Genomic DNA, 20,141 nt, shown 5'->3' with positions numbered 1-20,141 from the left:
TGTTGCTTACATTTTGCCAGGTTGACTGTCAAATAATTAAGTTGTATCTCATTAAAAGACTTCTTACTAAAATCAAAATACACCACATTTAATGTATTCCCATGCTCTACAAAGCTTGTAATTCTGGGCTTTTTACAAAGAGGGAAATGTCATTAGCCTGTAATTGTTACAATTGTTGATTCAGTTTTAAAATATATCCCAGTGTGCCTTCTGTTCATTTCCGTTAAACTTTCTAGACTTGTGGGCTAACTTTTCCCCATTTGACAAAATAATTCCCTTTCTGTCTTTTCATCAAAAGCAAACCTGTACCAATTGCCGTTGAATGATAGTGAATAATTTCCCATCTCTTCTCTAGCGCAGGAAGCACAGCCACTACCTGTTTGCCACAAGGGATGAGACTACTCACTGATGCGAATCATTTTGTGAGGTTAGAACATGTTTGCACCTCAGGTCCCAAATAAATAGATACAAATGTGCATAACTTAAGCACACCTGAGAACAGTTAATGGGCATGTATTTCAATAAGAGTATCAACATGTTTGGTGTCTTAGGATTTTGTTATTTTGTTCCCTCTTTTGCAGAAGAGGCACAGAAATTGCCCTAAACATTTTGGGACCCCACTCTGAAAAATTCATAATATCCAACTTACATTTACACCAGAAACAGCACTATCTAATTCACCCTGGCAATAAAAATGCAATTATACATTATGTAGTCAGACATTTCTTCCCCCTTCATAATGCACAGAATCAGTGGCTTGGGATAGCTGTTTCACCTTGTCTAAGATTCTTTTTTGGATTTGAGAGAAAAAGATTTAAGGAATTGTTGTGTGTCTTCAAGTCATTTTCTGACCTAAGATGACCTTATCACAGTGCTTTGGAGGCTGAGGCCAATTGGAGACCTGTTAGCCTTCCTATTTGATAAAAGTGAAAGAGAAGGCTCACAGGCACAATCTAATGGAAAGATCTACATGAGGTCTATTGCAATGAACAGCAGAGCTCTGCTGTAGGTGACCTTGGTAAGTTTCCACCTCAGGTGGAGTTTCGAGTCTAGAATGAATATCAGGTATTGAATAGGGTTCAGTGCCAAATGCTTCAGGGGGAAGGTGTCTGGGCGCCAGAACCCTTCCTTCATCTCCTTAATCTTCTGTCCACAAAGGCTTGCTTCAGGCATCTAGATTTGCAACCCCCCCCCCCCCCCCCCCCCCACACACACACAAATCCTGTCTGAAGTAGAATCAAAGGAAAAGAAAAGAGAAAGAACTGCACAAATCAGAATTAGAAGCAAACTTTGTTGCCACCTGTGGGAGATGAGAGCTAGGGGCGTACTTTGGGGGTCTCTGGTTTTGTCAGAGAAATGCTTTTATTGTTGTAATTACTCAAATCTAATGCTCTCTTTTTTTAAACTAAATTGCCTTCCCAAAATTATGGTGTGCGGTGCTGAGCCAAAGCAATAGGGGAAGCTGCATCAGGAGCACCTGGAGCTCCTATTAGAGGGATGTCATTTGTGATTTAATTGTCATAGCTCAATGTAATCCTGGGATTTGTAGTTTGGTGAGGCATCAGCATTCTTTGGCAGAGAAGGCTCAAAGCTTTGTAAAACTACAGCCCCCATGACTCTATAGCATCGAACCAAGGCAATTAAAGTGCGTTCATTCTACAGCATAGATGAGCTGCAAGGTTTCTTTTCCATTGTTGAAAGCATTGGTGTTCCAACAAAATTGTTTTTAAAGAAGAGATTCTAAGTAGGTAACAACTGTAATGACATATTAAAGCGTGCACCTTTTGCTGCTGCACATTCCATTCACCAGCAAATACCCTCTTTTTTGGTTTCAGGGTTTTGAAAATTGAGGTGCACATTATATTCGATGGCACATTAGACTTGAGTAAATATGGGTATTTTTATTTTTTAAAATTATTATTATTTATATCCTGCTTTTTCTCTCTAAAAAAAGGCTTTTATGCAACAAAAATCAATCCCAGCTTCATTAGATACCTGTAACAGTGCTCTTGCTTGCTTGCTTCTTTCTTGTTTTTATGTGTAAGGATAGCTGGCACATCTTTCATGCATGCCCTGAGCATGCCGGTTCATTAAGGTCTACTCAGTATAGGAGCCTCAGTGGCGCAATGGGTTAAACTCTTGTGTTGGCTGAACTGCTGACCTGAAAGCTGGGTTGCTGATCTGAAGATTGGCAGTTAGAATCTGCAAGACAGGTTGAGCTTCTGTCTGTCAGCTCTAGCTTGTGGGGACATGAGAGAAGCCTCACAGCAGGATGGTAACACATCCCGCCATCCCCTGGGCAATGTCTCTGTAGATGGCCAGTTCTCTCACACCAGAAGCAACCTGCAATATGTTCTCAAGTCGCTTCTGACACCATAAAAAGCATAGCTCATGCTCAGGACTTTTGGGAATTGAGGTTAAAATAACATTTGCTTAGTGCTTAGTTGGGGAATGCTAGTCTAGCCATTTGATACTTCTTAGTCTTCTTAGTTGTAGTTTCTTCCTAACCTTCTTTTTGTCATGTGGACCTGACCAGGTCAACATCTAGGGATGTGAATATGTCCTGCAACAAAATCCACCCAGTGGTGGGTGAGCAAGTTGGTCTCTTCCTTCCAGATGAAGTAGCCAAAAGAGACTTCAGTGGTGAACTAAGACTAACACCAGTTGTGGCTTTATGTCCTTGCCTGAAGCCTTTCCCTAATCAGCTAACTAGGATAACTGCTCTCTCTGTATCCTTTGCTGTAACCAGTGATGAAACTCAGATCGAATGTAGATAATAAAAGAACTCATACTTGGAATAGACTACACTCCCTTACTTGGAAGCCAATTTCAGCTCATTCCGTTTACCTATATGTATGGATTTACTTCTTTGTAGGCATGTATAAGGAATTTTCTTTTAATACATAAGTCTTGTATTTGTTCATTTTATCCCAGGTTTTGTAGGATTAATTGTAGGGAAGTAATCACGAGCTGTAAGTCTCCTGTGGTGTGGTCTAATTTCTGTCATCCTTCATGGATTTTAATTTGCTGTAATGCTTTGTATACTTCTTCTATCTTGTGCTACAACTAAATGTATCAATGTAAGGCAATTGTAGATTTGTTTCTTATAAACACAGCTTGTTTCCCTGACAAACACAACAACATGCTTAATATGTAGCTCACATTTTATAATCTGCCCTTCACTATTTTCCAAGCTTGTTACAGTTTGTTACAGCTCCACTAGATGGTCACCATTCCCTAGTTAAATTGTCACATGCTCTTCTTTCTTTTATTGATGTGTTTTTATTCTGTGTATGTCGTATTATTTTATCTTATCAATATGAGCAGCTTTATATGCTCTTCTTTGAGAGACAATTAAGGGATGAATAAAATCTTTTCGTGATAATCCATAGCAAGAAAATGGGCTCTAGGTCTGGCTGAACTAAAATGGTAGAGTATCAATATCTCTCATATTAATGGTGGCTTTATTCATTTGCCTCCAAGTAGCCTTTTCCTTAGCTGTCATTATGTGTTCCTTTATGACCCAGCAGGACTGCCTGTACTGTTACCTGCAATGGGGGCATCATGTTCTTTTTTTGAAGATCCTTCCAGTTTTGCAGCGTGGGAGAAATACGGCTACATGGCAACACTGAATTCAGATCCATATTGGGAGGAAGGTAGTACATGATACATTTGCAACTCACACTCTGACTCATGTTGAAGTGCTCACCATTAAAATGGGAATGTTATATCGAAACAAACTGTTTGTATAATCTATCTGCCTCATGAACAGCTGGAACCGTTAGCAAACATATTTTATAACACTTCGTCCATACTCGTTCTTTGATGAAATATCCATCTATTTAGATACAGTAATTTATCCTTGTCTTCGTTATCTCTGTTAACTACCATGTGATGTTTTCTGCCTCATAGATACAGCTAAACCTGATGTCAAATACAGACTTCATGCCAGCCAGAAACAGGACCAGGAGACTTCACAACAACAGACGCTGCTGCTCTTCCTTTTTCTTAATTATTCTGACCAATTTCAGGACAAGCCGGTCTATAACTTCTGTATATATGACTGCCTATAATTGCATTTTTTTTGTAGAATGGGGGTGGGAAGTAATATGCCAACTGTTAAAGGATCACCTGCCTTTTGGAGCCTGTGGACTGAAATGTGGAGTATCACAAATATTTCAGTCCACTTTCTCAGAATACAGGAGAGCTGACATGAGAAACCCTTCCAGTCTTGGAAATTGGATAAATAATTTAAATTAAGCTTCCATCAGTACCAAAGTACAAAATATACATTCCATGTGGATGTAGTTATTATATATTTGCATATATTACCAAAGCCTCTAAAGCAAAAGCATGCCCGAAACACAGAACAAAGTGCAGTGATGGCAGAGGGTATCATAAATATGATGATGATTTTGATATTAGTACTCGGGTATATTATTCTTATACTCATCTCTGCATTTAGTATTTCCAGCCTGCGTATTTGCTAAAACTCTTTTCTCTGCATTTAATTCTTTGCCATTTTCACTTTGGTTTGGTGCAGGGGACCGGCAAGCGATCCTGTCCCATTTTTGCCCCATTCTTTTGTGCAGCAAGCAGGCAGTGAAAGGTGCCATCCAAGGAGTGCTCAATGGCATCTTAGAGAAGCACCAAAACATGGTTCGAGTGAGCATAGATCTGAGATTTGGGTATTTGGCTTGTGATATTTGTGGGCTGTGAGGCATTCAGGTAACACAGAGCTTTCTTTGGCCTCCACAGAACCTGCAAAAATTGACATATGCTTTGCCTGTCATGGCAGAGTCCATATCCAGTATAGTTTTAAGCAGCACAGATGGCGAGTTCAGGAAGAAGTGTTTCCAAGGTTTGCAGGTATAGCTATACTGAGGTAGTTCACAATACTCTTACAACGATTTCATTAGATGTTTGGATGGGTGGCATAGACTGTAAATAGGGATAACCAGGTTTTCTAGGCTTATTCATTGAAGAAGGTATTTGACAAAGTTTGTGTAGGAGTGGGAAGTGAGCTGATGCACAAGGGTGAAATGTTTGTGCCGAACTGCTCAGGGAAATCTTAATATAGATACCATATTTACTCAAATCTAATGCTCACCTTTTTTGGTGAAATGACCTGGCCAAAATTGAGGAGCACATTATATTTGTGTCATACAATATTGTTAGTACTGAGCCAAAACGACAGGGGAAGATACTTCAGGGGCATCTGGAGCTCCTTCTTGAGGGATGTCATTTCTAATTTAATGCTATGCAATCCTGAGATTTGTAGTTTGGTGAGGCACCAGCATTCTTTGGCAGAGAAGGCTTAAGACCTTGTCAAGCTACAGTCCCAATGACTCCATAGCATTGAACCAAGGCAAATAAAGTGGATTCATTCTACAGTACAGATGCACTCCAACATGTTGGAAGCTTTGGTGTTCTACCACAATTGTTTATAATGAAGGAATTCTAAGCAGGCAGCAACAGCAATGCACACCTTTTTTTGGCCAAATTACAAAGAGTGCACTTTTTGATACTGAACATTATATTTGGCAGCAAATTCTTTTTTGGCTTGAGAGTTTTGAAAATTGAGTTGTGCATTAGTGTGTGTGTAGATACAGACATTGATGTAATATCTTTGTGTAGGTTGCTGATACCAAGGAGTTTCAGGCCACAATCAAGGAGACCTTCAAGAAAGTCATTCTTAAACAATGGAAGCCCAGTGGGACCTGTGACATCAGGAGGGCAAGTTTCTCTCCTTGTATCCCTTGCAGTCTGTTCCTGGACAGTAGTGTCTTCTCGCATCTTGTTACTTACTACCCAGTTTCCCCGAAAATAAGACATCCCCAGAAAATAAGACCTAGTAGAGGTTTTGCTGAATTACTAAATATAAGGCCTCTCCCAAAAGTAAGACCTAGCAAAGGTTTTTTTTTTGAAAGCATGTCCGCCAAACAGAACACCAGAACATGCAGGATTGGTAAATATATGTACCATAGGTTGTTGTACATGGAAATAATGGTAGTAACAAGAAATTCTTGATAGGATTCAGTTTGTCTGGTTATGCTGGTTTGTGATGACAACTACTGTACAGTATATAATGTTCAGTTTTTTTGTTCAACAATAAATGTGAATTCTTCTTCATGGAAAAATAAGACATCCCCTGAAAATAAGACCTAGCACATCTTTGGGAGTAAAAATTAATATAAACACTGCCCAACTGATGTTTTGATGTTTTACCATCCTGTGGGAGGCTTCTCTCATGTCCCCGCATGGGAAGCTAGAGCTGAGAAACGTGAGCTCACCTCACTCCCTGGATTTGAACCGCCAGCCTTTCGATCAGCAGTTTAGCCGGCACAAGGGTTTAACCCATTGCGCCACAAAAGGCTCCAGCCTCTTTGGTGGCAAAATTTTTTTGATCTTCATTGATTTCATGATTGGCTGTTGGATTCTGCCCATGTAAACCAGCTTCAAGCATCTGTCTATGAGGTAGATGTAACAGGTTAACGTTTAATAATAATAATAATAATAATAATAATAATAATAATAATAATAATAATAATAATAAAACTTTATTTATATACTGCCCTATCTCCCAGATGGGACTCAGGGCGGTTTACAGTCATAAAAGCAACACAAACATTACATAACAACATAATAACACATTATTAAACAAAATAAAATAATACAATTATAACAATAAATAACACTTACATGACCAGATCAAGGGGACGGGAACCATAAACCCAATATATTAAAATGCATCATTTCTCAGCCTCATCTTCTTGTAAAAGGGATATGATTGGTTACATGAACTTGTGAGAATATTTTATACTCTCCTAGGGACTTATCAACTCACACGTTGAACGGTTCTGATGGTTCTAATTACAGCACTGTTCTTTAATTAATGTAATTTGTATTCCTTTTATCATTTTTCAGCTCCAAAATGATAAGACAGGGGGGGTCAGTGCAGACCTTGTCTTATACTCAGATCAGCAGAAACCATTTGCAGAACAAGAGACAGAAAAGGGAAAAGGCAGCCATGAAAATGAGGGTAGGTAACTGGCCTGCTCATGCATTCTCACAAGAACACAATACAGAGATCCTGTACGTTAGAGTATATATATGTGCATTGTGCAATATGGTAGAAGAATGGTGTCTGAGCACTCTGTGAGTGTATTGATGTCATACACAAACTGCATATAATAAACCTTGCCCTTGTTTTATGCCCTGCAGAACTTGATAGATCAGAGCCTGATGGAACCAGCAGGATGAAGAAGAGAAAGCCAATAAGCACTGACTTCCCTATAGCCGATTCAGAAGGTCAAAACGTCTCTTTGGAGGCCGAGGAAGACAGTTTCCCAGCACAACCAGATGTGGCGATTTCACACTCTTCTTATCCATCCTTTGCTAAAATTAAAGACCAAGCAAAGCATGCTGCTTCCTCAGTGAATGGAGTTGGGAATAATGAAAATCTGTGGCAGGTCCATCAAGAGGTATTCCATTGTTATAATAGAGCCAGAGGACAAATTGATCTAGTATAGCCATACAATATTTACTTTAAACCACTTAGAACAGGGGTCCTCAAACTTTTTAATCCGAGGGCTGGTCCACAATCCTTCAGACTGTTGAGGGGCCGGATTATCATTTGAAAAAAAAAAAACCAAACAAATTCCGATGCACACTGCACATGTCTTATTTGTAGTGCAACAACAACAAGAACAATGAAAGAACAATACAATATTTAAAAATAAAAACAATTTTAACCCAACATACATTTATCAGGATTTCAATGGGAAGTGTGGTCCTGCTTCTGGCCAATGAGATAGTCAAGTTAATTAGGATTTTTGTTGTTGTTTTTGTTGTTGTTGTTGTTGTTGTTGTTGTTGTGTGCCTTCAAGTCATTTCAGACTTTGGGTGAGCCTAAGTCTAAAATGTATTTATTTATTATTTATTTATTTACTGCATTTATTTACTACATTTGTACATACCCTTCTCACCCCAAAGGGGACTCAGAGTGGCTTACAAATTATATGTACATACAATATATTATATTATTAGCATAGCACAATATTAGCATTATATATTACTATATTGAACTATACCACTATACTGTAGTATTATTAGTAATATTATATGTAATATAGAATATATAATTAATATTATTATATGGTATTATTATTAGTGTTATATTGTATTACATTATAATATTATTATCAATATTGTATGTATATACAATATATTATATTATAAAACTGAGGGCGGGGGCCAGGTAAATGACCTCGGAGGGCCACATCCGGCCCCCGGGCCTTAGTTTGGGGACCCCTGACTTAGAAAATATTATTGGAAAGTCTGGGCAAATAAAGACATTTTCTCCAGAGCTTAATGATAATGATAATGATAATAATAATTATAATTATTATTATTTTATGTCTCATCCGCCTCTCCTTGTGGCTCAAGGCGGGTTACAGCATAATTAAAACAAACATTGAAAAATCCTATAAATTACACATTTCTATAAAAGATACATATTAAAAGAAAAATATTATGGACACCTGGTCATGGGTAAGAGATTCCATGGGAGGAGGCATAAATAAGGTCATTTCCTGATCACCATACATTTAATCTGAAAAATAAGATTATAACTATGGTTATATTTTTATCCTGCTTTTATTGCTTTTCATTGAGACTTATACATCTGAAAATTGTCTTTTTCAATGCCAAGTTTCCTTGATTTTTCTTTGTGTTGCAGGACGAGGACTTTTGGGACCAGGAGGTCTCAAACCTGGCTGAGTGGTCATTCTGAACTCAAAAGTATTACAGATGGAAGACAGCTATCTTAAAAAATCCAAAGGAATGCCATGGTTTTTTTTGTTTTGTTTTCTGATGCTCCAGAGGTTAGAATATACAAACCAATGGATTAAAGAGCTGCGATTCCATTTAAACATTAGGAATAACTTATTATTGACTTAAAAGAGTTGTTTGGACTGCCTCAGAAAATAACAGGATCCTGGGAGTTGTAGCTTTGAAAATTCAAAGAGACTCAAACCACTAGAGTTAGAGAGATTCCCCAGAGCCAACCAGTTCAATACCAGGCTGGAAGATACTTCCATCATCATCATTATTATTATTATTATTATTATGTTTATATTTACTTATACCCTACTTTCCCTCTCTAGGCAGTTATATGACACTGGAGTTAGACTTCCCACGAGCCATCCAGTTCAATACCAGGCAGAAAGACACCATCCGAGCCCTCCCAATAGATGGCCTTGCAACGTTTGCTGAGAAACCCCCAGAGAAGGAAGCTCCAATGGACTTCCATTATTATTATTATGTTTGTTTATTTATACTCAGCTTTCCAGTTCAATACCAGGCAGGAAGTCACCATCCAAGCCCTCCCGACAGATGGCCATGCAGCCTTTGCTGAGAAACCCCTAGAGAAGGAGGCTCCAATGGACTCCTATTATTATTATTAGTATTATTTTAATTGTAAGAATAAGATAGTATTTTTATAATAATTATGTTTATGTTTACTTATACCCCGCTTTCCCTCTCTAAGCAGTGGCATTAGACTCCCCCCAAGCCAACCAGTTCAATACCAGGCAGGATGGCACCATGCAAGCCCTCCTGACAGATGGCCATGCAGCCTTTGCTGAGAAACCTCCAGAGAAGGAGGCTCCAATAGACTTCTATTATTATTAGAGTCTCACTTATCCAACATAAATGGGCCGGCAGAATGTTGGATAAACGAATATGTTGGATAATAAGGAAGGATTAAGGAAAAGCCTATTAAACATCAAATTAGGTTATGATTTACAAATTAAGCCCCAAAACATCATGTTATACAACAAATTTGACAGAAAAAGTAGTTCAATGAGCAGTGATGTTATAATTACTGTATTTACGAATTTAGCACCAAAATATCATAATGTATTGAAAACATTGACTACAAAACCATTAGCTACTAACAGGCAGACTGCGTTGGATAATCCAGAATGTTGGATAATAATAAATAATAATAAAACTTTTATATACCGCCCTATCTCCCGGATGGGACTCAGGGCGGTTTCCAGTCATAAAAACAACACATACATTACATAGCAACATAATAACACATTATTAAGCAAAGTAAAACAATACAATTATATAGCAATAAATAACACACGACCTGATCAAGGGGACGGGAACCATAAACCCAATATATAATAAGTGAGACTCTATTGTATTATGTTGTTTATGTTTATTTATACACCCCACTTTCCCTCTCTAGGCAGTAGCGTTAGACTCACTCCAGGCCACCCTGTTCAATACCAGGCAGGATGACACCATCCAAGCCCTCCCGACAGATGGCCATGCAGCCTTTGCTGAGAAACCTCCAGAGAAGGAGGCTCCAATGGACTTCTATTATTATTATTATTATTATTATTATTATTATTATTATTATTATTATTATTATTATTATTTGAAACACAACAAGATCACAGTGTATTGGATCACACATCAAACACTTCCCAAATGTCTAGGACTGTGTGATGTATCGGCGAATAATGTGGGCAGATCCCAGTAAGGTGGCCTTCTGCAGCTGGCAGGTGGGGATTGTGTCAGCGCCAATTGTGTTTAAGTGCAGGCCAAGGTCTTTAGGCACTGCACCCAGTGTGCCCATCACCACTGGGACCGCCTTCAGTGGCTTGTGCCAGAGTCTTTGCAATTCGATCTTTAAATCCTCATATCGTGTCAGCTTTTCCAGTTGTTTCTCCTCAATCCTGTTGTCCCCTGGGATTGCAACACCAGCAATCCATATTTTGTCATTTAACACGATCATGAGGTCAGGAGTCTGTCTGAATTCGGAAGTCCCAGAGTAGCTTGACAGGCTCATTCTCTGTAACTTTTTCCGGCTTGTGATCCCACTAGTTCTTTGTCGCAGGCAGATGGTATTTGTGGCACAAGTTCCAATTAATCATCTGAGCAACGGTGTTATGTCTCTGCTTGTTGTCTGTCTGTGAAATCTTTGTGCAGCAGAAATAAGAATAATTATTGTTATGTTTGTTCATACCCTGCTTGCCTCTCTAGGCAGTCTACATGAGACTAGAGTTGGGAGAGACCCCCACAGCCACCCCGTCTAATTCTAACCAGGCATGAAAGCCCTCCCGACAGATGGCCACGCGGGCGCTGCTGCTTCCAAGGAGGAGAGGCGCGGCGGGGGCCGGTGGGAGGAGCCCCCTCTTGCCCGGGCTGGGGTCTCGGCTCCTGGGCGGGCGGGAAGGAAGGAAGGAAAGAAGGAAGAGAGAGAGAGAGAGGAAGAAGCAGCCCTTCCCTCCCCTGCTCGGCTGGCTTCCTCTTCCGAGTCCGCTCGCTGCTCCAGTTCCCAATGTCGGAGGCGGGCGGCGGCAAGGGCAACAATGGCGCCGGGCCGGGGCTGTGCTGGGCCTCGCTCTTCTCCTGCCTGGGCCTGGCCTGCGCCTACGTGGGCAGCCTCTACGTCTGGAAGAGCCACCTGCCCAGGTGAGCGACCGCGGGACTCAGGGAAAGCCTCTCTTTTGCTGCAACTGCCCTGCAGCTTTGGCACCGCTTTGAACTGCCAGGGCTCAAGGCGATGGGATCCTGGGAGCTGTAGTTTGGCGAGGCCTTGAAGTCCGACTCCTAGCCTACGTCAGAATACAAAAATCCCGATTCTGTGGTTCTCTCTTCGCCAGCCTGAAGTTCTTATTGCCCACATTGCAGTTGATTGCCATGGGGAGTTGATGCTCTTCGTTGAATGATTTTCTCTTTGCTGTCCAGTTGTAGCTGCATGGTCCTGGATACTGAGCAATAATAGTTTTGGGTAGTACAGTAGAGTCTCACTTGTCCAACATGCAGTATTACTAATAATATTGCGATATAGCCATATAATATAATATATTGTATGTATATATACAGTAGAATCTCACTTATCCAACGTTCTGGTTTATCCAACCCATTTTTGTAGTCAATGTTTGCAATATATTGTGATATTTTGGTGCTAAATTCGTAAATACAGTAATTACTACATAGAATTACTGCATATTGAACTACTTTTTCTGTCAAATTTGTTGTATAACATGATGTTTTAGTGCTTAATTTGTAAAATCATAGCCTAATTTGATGTTTAATAGGCTTTTCCTTAATCCCTCCTTATTATCCAACATATTCGCTTATCCAATGACTCTACTGTACCTTTATCACGTTTGATATTGTTGTCCTTCTGTTATATGGCTTGGCATTGTTGCTCTTTTATATTGTTGCTTTGTTTATTATTTATTGATTTATGTACTACATTTATATCCCGCTCTTCTCACCCCGAAGGGGACTCAGAGAGGCTTACAAGTCAAATGAATGTACAAAATATTAATAGCATAGCACAATATAAGCATTAAATTACTATATTGTACTATATCATTATATGGTAATATTATTAGTAATACAGTAGAGTCTCACTTATCCAACATAAATGGGCTGGCAGAACGTTGGATAAGCAAATATGTTGTATATTAAGGAGAGATTAAGAAAAAGCCTATTAAATATCAAAATAGGTTATGATTTTACAAATTAAGCACCAAAACATCATGTTATACAACAAATTTGACAGAAAAAGTAGTTCAATATGCAGTAATGTTATGTAGTAATTACTGTATTTACGAATTTAGCACCAAAATATCACAATATATTGCAAACATTGACTACAAAAATGGCTTGGATTATCCAGAGGCTTGGATAAGTGAGGCTTGGATAAGTGAGACTCTACTGTATATTAATAGCATAGCACAATATAAGCATTAAGTTACTATATTGTACTATATCATTATATGGTAATATTGTTAGTAATACAGTAGAGTCTCACTTATCCAAGCTAAACAGGCCGGCAGAAGCTTGGATAAGCGAATATCTTGGATAATAAGGAGGGATTAAGGAAAAGTCTATTAAATATCAAATTAGGTTATGATTTTACAAATTAAGCACCAAAACATCGCTTTACAACAAATTTGACAGAAAAAAGTGGTTCAATACGCAGTAATGTTATGTTGTAATTACTGTATTTATGAATTTAGCACCAAAATATCATGATATATTGAAAACATTGACTACAAAAATGCCTTGGATAATCCAGGACCTTGGATAAGCGAGTCTTGGATAAGTGAGACTCTACTGTACCCTTATCACGTTTGATATTGTTGTCCTTCTGTTACATGGTTTGGCATTGTTGTTCTTTTATATTGTTGCTTTGTTTACACACACATATATATGTTTACCACATCTGCTGTGTCAATATAACAATATAATAAGATATAATACTAATATTATGCTATACTAATAATACAATATATTGTATAGGGTTAGATAAAGTTTTTCCCCTGACGTTAAGTCCAGTCATGTCCAACTCTGGGGGTTGGTGCTCATCTCCATTTCTCAGCCGAAGAGCCGGCGTTGTCCGTAGACACCTCCCTGGGGGAAAAGAGCAATAAATAACTTAAATAATAAATAAATAAATAAATAAATAAGGTCATGTGGCCACAGGCATGATTGCATGGAGCGCCATTATATTCCCGCCAGAGCGGTACCTATTGATTTACTCACATTTGCATGTTTTCGAACTGCTAGGTTGGCAGAAGCTGGAACTAACAGCGGGTGCTCACTCCGCTCCCCGGATTTGAACCTGGGACCTTTCGGTCCACAAGTTCAGCAGCTCAGCACTCTAATACGTTGCACCACGGGGGCTCCAATATTAATATTAATAATAATAATAATAATAATAATAATAATAATAATACTTTATTTATATTCCTCTCTATCTCCCTGAGGGGACTCAGAGTGGATTCCAGTGGTTTAACCCACTGTGCCATCAGGGGCTCCATATATTTATACACCTATATATATATACCTATATATATTTATGCACACACACACACATACACACACACACATATATATATATATATATACATACACACACATACACACACACACACATACCTGGAGCCCCCGGTGGCGCAGCGTGTTAAAGCGCTGAGTTGCTGATCTTGCAGACCGAAAGGTTGCAGGTTCAAATCTGGGGAGCAGAGTGAGTGCCCACTGTTAGGACGTTATAGCTCCATCTCCTGCTGCAGTAAATCTTCTTTCATAGGTTTTAAAAGCTAGAAAACCCCACTGAAGCCAACCTGAAAATTGTCTTCCTGACTAATATTTCCAACCATAAGGAGAAGTGGGTAATAAATACAAAATAACAACAACATTGATAAATAAATAATAAATATAATAATAATAATTGCCCTACTGGGGGTGTCTCCTTTCAGGGACCACCCGGCTGTCATCAAGCGCAGATTTACCAGCGTCCTTATTGTCTCCATCCTCTCGCCATTCTTCATCTGGGCCTGGAAAGAGGTGACTGGAATTAAGGTGAGACCAATGCCTACTTGGCTCAAGGCAACACCCGGTTAATTAAATGGAGACGTCAGGCCTCAGTATGTGAGCATGTGCCTGCGTTTATTAACTAAAAACTCATGCAAAACAAGCAGCAGATGAAAATGGAAGTTTGAGATTTTTAATTATTTAAGGTGTCCCTTCTAGGATAAGTGGTTTCCTCTAGGGTCTAAAGGGCAATAAAACTGGTTCCAGCTGGGAAAAAGCATGTAAATTGTGCACAGAAGCATATCAGCAAACCAGTTCTACTAGTTTATATGGCCACCTGAAGCAGGCCTTTGGTAAATCTAATGGCTGCGAATTCTCTGTTCAAAGGCAAGCTGCCACAAAGAATAGTAATAATAATAATAATAATAATAATAATAGGTAAAGGTTTCCCCTGACGTTTAGTCCAATCTTGTCTGACTCTGGGGGTTGGTGCTCATCTCCATTTCTAAGCCGAATAGCCAGCGTTGTCCGTAGACACTTCCTGGGTCATGTGGCCACTGGCATGACTGCATGGAGCGCCGTTACCTTCCTGCAGAAGCAGTACCTATTGATCTACTCACATTTGCATGTTTCCAAACTGCTAGGTTGGCAGAAGCTGGGGCTAACAGCAGGTGCTCACTCTGCTCCCTGGATTCGAACCTGCAACGTTTCAGTCCGCAAGTTCAGCAGCTCATCGCTTTAACACACTGCGCCATTGGGGGTTCCAATAATAATAATAATAATAATAATAATAATGATAATAATAATACTTGATTTATATTCCTCCCTGTCTTCCGAGGGGACTCAGAACGGATTCCAACAAACAAAAAAAAGCAAACATTTAGTGTCTCAATACAATGCCTCAAGAGGATAATAACTTTGCACATTAAGCACTAGGTCAATCTACCTGTCCTGCCCCGCATTTGTAGGAACTGGGCAGCTTGAAGGAAATGGCAGCTGACATTGTTTGGCCTTAAAAAGTCTACTGTTCCACTGTTCAGCAGAATTGAAGACCTTGCAAGCCTCCATATGTGGTCTTTGAAACCTGAATGAATTATTACTCCCGTCATGTCTGAGCAGTGCCTTTCTTGGCAACGACTGATGGGACCTGAGCTCACAACAGCACCTGCAAACCTATATTCTATATCCGTTTTCAATGCTTATGGCTGACTGCAATTGTGGGGTGATCCAGGTAGGGATTTATTTACTTCTCTGGTGCTGATGAAGCCATCTATCTCCTCTTCTGCTCAGCCAGGTACATCCCTTCTTGCCCTCATGGGATTCCGGCTTGAAGGAATTGTGCCAGCAACCCTGCTCCCTTTGCTGCTAACCATGGTAAGTAAATAACTAAATTTAAAATTAAAGTACTTGATCAATTCTTATGAATAAGTCCCCTGAAATCATTAGTCTGTAAACCAGGCATGGGTAAACTTTGGCACTTCAGGTGTTTGGACTTCAACTCCCACAATTCATAACAGCTGGTAAGCTCGCTGGTATTTCTGGGAGTTGGAAGTCGATAATAATAATAATAATAATAATAACAACAACAACAACTACTACTACTACTACTACTACTACTTTATTTTTGTATCCCACCTCCATCTCCCCACAGGGACTCGGGCTGGCTAACATGGAGCCAAGCCCAAATAATCACAATAAAACAAAATAAAATACATACATAAACACAACATCATTAAAGAAATAATTTTAAGACAAAGCAAAACATATTTGTACACAGTAACAATAATAAGATGAAATAAAAGCCACCATTTAAAAGCAGAACAAAGATTAACCTAAAAACAAACTGGGCCAAAGTGCAAGGAGTGTATGTTGTAAACCTGAAGGGTTTACTCTTGGATGGCTGAAGTTCGCCCATGCCTGCTGTAAACTCATTTGCAAACAGGGTGCAATGGCTTCCTAAGAAACTTAGCAGCCTGTTTGTCACGATGACCTCAGAGAAGCCATCAGTGTTGTTTGTGGGAACACGGAAGCCAGGGTTGGTGGATTGATTTGAGGTCTGTTGTGCCCGTTGGCAGAAACTAAATGAAAATTACAGAAGTCTTCTCACCTCTCTCCCCAGGTGTTATTCCTCGGTCCTCTCATCCAACTCTCAATGGATTGTCCCTGGGACTTGGTTGATGGTTTAAAAGTGGCATTTGGTAAGACCTTTGTTATTAGTCATGTTATGGTGATGCTTGGTGGGTGGGAGTTGAGGCATTTTTGGCACTCCAAGTGCATGGGGATACAATCCCCATGATCACTTGATTTGGGGCTGATGTGCACTGAGGTCCAGAGCATTTTATGTAATAATTTCAAAATTATCTTATAAAAATATATATAAAGCTTAGCACTCAAACCACCACACTGGCTTCTCCTGCAGTAGCATGAACCCACTGAATCAAGAAGAAATCCACATTTGTATAAGTCCTATTCATTCAGTGAGTCTCCTCTAGCTGAGATTAATAACCATTGGAGTTGGACCTTGCTCTGCCACCTACGTCTCTGGCTCTCTTTCTCTCCATGTCGCTTTGCCATCCATCCACTCCCCCTCACTCCGCTGTATTTCTCGCCCTCTCTCTCTCTCTCTGTGCCATTCATCCTCTTCTTTTTCTCTCTTTGCCGCCCCCTCTTCCTCTGCTCAGCAGGCAGTAGGTAAGAGTGACAGATTTACCCTCTGGCAAAAGCAGACTTGCAAAGACTTTTTGAAATTAGGCTGCAATAACCCCATTCGTCTCCCATTTTATAACTCTGGTGACGTTCTTGTTTTAATATGCTGCTGGAGTAGCAGACATTTGCTTTTAAGGCATCAGTGCTATACAAACTTACCTGGACCTAAGCCCCACCAAACTTCATGAGGCATTTTGTTGTAGAATCACCCAATGGAGCAATTTGTAATTGCTTTTTATATCAAATGACTACATTGTTTTAAAACTTTTATTATGTTTAAGTTGTTATTACTATTGGATTGATGTATCTTTTATGAATGTTTACCATGTGTAAACCGCCATGAGTCCCTATGGGAGATAGAGCGGTATGAAAATAAAGGTTGTTGTTGTTGTTTCTTGAGCAGATGCATATGGGAATTACACAGATGTTTGCAACTTTAAAAGCTAAGACAAAGTGTCAACCTCCTTGGAGTGTGATGTGCTTATTTTAGTATTTAACTAAAGGTCACAAAAGCAGGACGGAAAGACCCAGCATCATCTATTTCTGAACTAAACTCTTAATCGAGGGACCTTTTACACTGTGAACCAGAGGTGCTATGATTCCTCTTCATTTGACGTAGTAACACCATATTAAATCCTAGGATTTACAGTTTAGTGAGAGGTGTTTAGGATGCTCATTTTTAGAGCTGTGATGCTTTCCCAGACCACAAACCCCAGGAATCCATAGGATGTCGCCATGGTGGTTAAAGTGGAATCAGTGATTGTCCAGTTTATGGGCTCCTGAGGATTAATTTTTTTGGAAGAAAATCTTTCCTTTTTTTCATGTGGCTTTGTAATGAACTCACCCTAGAAATGATGCTGTGAATCCCAAATAGAGCATAGCCATTGAATGAACTGGATTTCCCTAGATGTTGACTCATCATTCAGCAGTGGATTGAATGGGCCTGCTCTAGCCAGAACTGTCCAATAAGATTCAACTTTATCTCATTTTTGGTGCCAGCTGTGTTTACGTTTGTGTGTGTGAAAGAGACAGAGGTGGGTGGGGTGTCAGTAACGCTGCTCCTGCTCCTCCTAGACCCCAGGTTCTGGGTTCTCTGTCTGACTGACATGCGCTGGCTCCGGAACCAGGTCATCGCACCCTTTACAGAGGAGCTGGTGTTCCGCGCTTGCATGTTGCCCATGCTCGTCCCCTGCACAGGATTGGGGCCTGCCATCTTCACCTGCCCCCTCTTCTTTGGAGTCGGTGAGTGCCATGTAATTACCTGCAGAGGGATTCTCTCTTTGCCTTTACTTTGGACAAAGCTGGTGTTTTTAATGGAGTTATGGCCACTTCTGGGTGCATTTTGGGCAAAAGATGAGAAATACAGGAGGCCTTCATTCTGGCTGATATTCTCATATGTATGTATGTATGTGTGTGTGTGCCTTTGTTTCTTGTCTCCCCTGCAGCTCATTTTCACCATGTCATTGAGCAGCTGAGGTTCCGTCAAGGAAGCACAGCCAGTATATTTCTCTCTGCAGGTATAAGGTTGCCCATGGCTTTGCCACAGTCGGAAAGTGGGCATGTTTGGTGGGATGGACTAAAAAAAATAGGAGTGGACCTCATTTATAGGAGACATAGCTATGGTGACATGCCTATGATGTCTCTCCCAATCCAACCCTTTAAAATCCATCTTATAAGCCTGGCACAGCATTGAATGAACACCTCAACCTTATGGTAGTGGTAATAGTTACGGCATTGTGCTGGCATATTCCTGGCATCTTCTTACATCCCTGCTCAATACTTGACTGCTTTCTTCCTCTCTTTCCAGTGTTCCAGTTCTCATACACAGCTGTATTTGGGGCCTACACAGCCTTCATCTTCATCAGAACAGGTTGGTGAGAAGATATGGGAAAGGGCTGCTTCAGTTGTGGAACAGCGAGGGTTTGGATTTGGGTCTTAGCCCTGCTTGGATTCCCATAATTGTTATTGGAACACAGAATGGGGAAAACGGGAGGGGGGGAGGTATTTGCTTGCTTAAGTGAAAAAAATCTGAAATATTTCTATAAAGGGGAAAAAACAAACCAGTGATGCGTGTTTAAGAACCACATGCAAAGCTCAGAAGCTGAATTCAAATGCTAGTTGTGGTGAAGGATTAGAAGGCAAGATAACAAATCATGAATATCAGAATCAGAATGTGTTTTTGTTCCTTGCTTTAGAACAGTTTTTTGCTTGTAGATCCTTTCTTATAATTAATTGACTAAAATTCAGAGGAGGTTTGTTTTACTGAGTCTTGACTTCCTTAATTGGATTTTAAAGATGGTAAGTGCAGTGGGAGTGGGCGTTTGGAAGGAACCGTTGCCTAGACACCTCTGTTTTCTAGCTGCATGGTTTTCCCTCTGTACTCATTAGAGCTCGGATGGCCTTGTGACAAAAGGTTCTCTCGCCCACGTTTGGCTCAGACTCTCTTCCCTTCCCCACAGGGCACCTCATTGGACCTGTCCTCTGCCACTCCTTTTGCAACTACGTGGGGTTTCCTGCCATGGGGGCAGCCCTGGAGCACCCACAGCGCGTCCTGGTGGTCTTCTTCTACCTGCTGGGCGTGGGGCTCTTCCTCCTCCTCCTCCACCCAATGACGGACCCAGCTTTCTTTGGGCACCTGCCCATCTGCTCCCTCTCCAGGCTGACCTCTCCCACCAAGAGCCTCGGTAGCTTCTCCTTCTGCTCCTGATGCTCAGCCAGCAACCTATTTCCCTCGGGCCAAGCAAGACTTTTGTATCTGTACTGGCCCCTTGGGCTCTCCTGCACGCTACAGTGGCAGGCTTGGGGTGGGTTTCCTGTCCTAGCCCCTCTCCACTTGGGAGTCCGGCTGCGTGAGGCTGCGGGACATGATCCAATCGTTCATCTGGCCCGCTTGCCGAGAAGCCGCCGCCAAATCCTGTTTGTGGTGAGGATGTAGTTGGGCCTGCATTCTTGAGAACTTCTGCCCTGAGCCACCCAGCCCTTTTTTTGTAGTTCCCCAGTCGGGTGGGGCGGGGAGGCTGTCTTTTTTCCCTTCATGTTCCCTAAAGAGCTCTATTTTTATTATTAAAGATACTTTAAGGAGA

General features: G+C 40.5%; 2 protein-coding genes across 6 annotated transcripts in view; both read left to right on the top strand.

The window, feature by feature from the left end:
- top6bl (TOP6B like initiator of meiotic double strand breaks) overlaps positions 1-8,933 on the top strand; it is an 18,616-nt gene extending 9,683 nt beyond the window's left edge. Inside the window, exons 7-16 of the mRNA XM_062965350.1 lie at positions 356-427; positions 2,537-2,728; positions 3,508-3,656; positions 3,913-4,053; positions 4,544-4,665; positions 4,759-4,869; positions 5,638-5,736; positions 6,928-7,042; positions 7,225-7,484; positions 8,741-8,933. Of these exons, the coding sequence (XP_062821420.1) occupies positions 356-427; positions 2,537-2,728; positions 3,508-3,656; positions 3,913-4,053; positions 4,544-4,665; positions 4,759-4,869; positions 5,638-5,736; positions 6,928-7,042; positions 7,225-7,484; positions 8,741-8,794 (1,315 nt within the window). The 3' untranslated portion in view covers positions 8,795-8,933. The remainder of the gene's footprint in view (positions 1-355; positions 428-2,536; positions 2,729-3,507; positions 3,657-3,912; positions 4,054-4,543; positions 4,666-4,758; positions 4,870-5,637; positions 5,737-6,927; positions 7,043-7,224; positions 7,485-8,740) is intronic.
- On the top strand, positions 8,747-20,141 carry rce1 (Ras converting CAAX endopeptidase 1). Of its 5 annotated transcripts, none has more exons than XM_062965347.1 (8): positions 8,747-8,885; positions 11,062-11,493; positions 15,643-15,726; positions 16,472-16,550; positions 18,133-18,300; positions 18,504-18,575; positions 18,866-18,928; positions 19,518-20,141. In XM_062965347.1, exons 2-8 carry the CDS (start codon positions 11,146-11,148, stop codon positions 19,763-19,765), a joined length of 1,062 nt encoding a protein of 353 aa, XP_062821417.1. In that variant the 5' UTR covers positions 8,747-8,885; positions 11,062-11,145; the 3' UTR covers positions 19,766-20,141. The 5 variants fall into 5 exon arrangements, with proteins under 5 accessions (XP_062821417.1, XP_016853938.1, XP_008121357.1 ...); XM_003229174.4 differs by lacking the exon at positions 8,747-8,885 and adding an exon at positions 14,298-14,400 and having other exon boundaries at positions 11,210-11,493; XM_016998449.2 differs by lacking the exon at positions 18,504-18,575.

Source organism: Anolis carolinensis, unplaced genomic scaffold (assembly GCF_035594765.1).
Source record: "Anolis carolinensis isolate JA03-04 unplaced genomic scaffold, rAnoCar3.1.pri scaffold_14, whole genome shotgun sequence".
Taxonomy (NCBI): domain Eukaryota; kingdom Metazoa; phylum Chordata; class Lepidosauria; order Squamata; family Dactyloidae; genus Anolis; species Anolis carolinensis.
The sequence above is the reverse complement of the archived record's forward strand: the minus strand, read 5'-3'. Positions and strand labels throughout refer to the sequence as shown.

Bases quoted from the DNA above. Each gene is read 5' to 3' on its own strand.
- rce1 (XM_062965347.1), top strand. From the start codon at position 11,146: ATGGCCACGCGGGCGCTGCTGCTTCCAAGGAGGAGAGGCGCGGCGGGG. The intron at 18,576-18,865 runs GTATAAGGTTGC...CTCTCTTTCCAG, and splicing joins CAGTATATTTCTCTCTGCAG to TGTTCCAGTTCTCATACACA. The intron at 18,929-19,517 runs GTTGGTGAGAAG...CCTTCCCCACAG, and splicing joins CTTCATCTTCATCAGAACAG to GGCACCTCATTGGACCTGTC.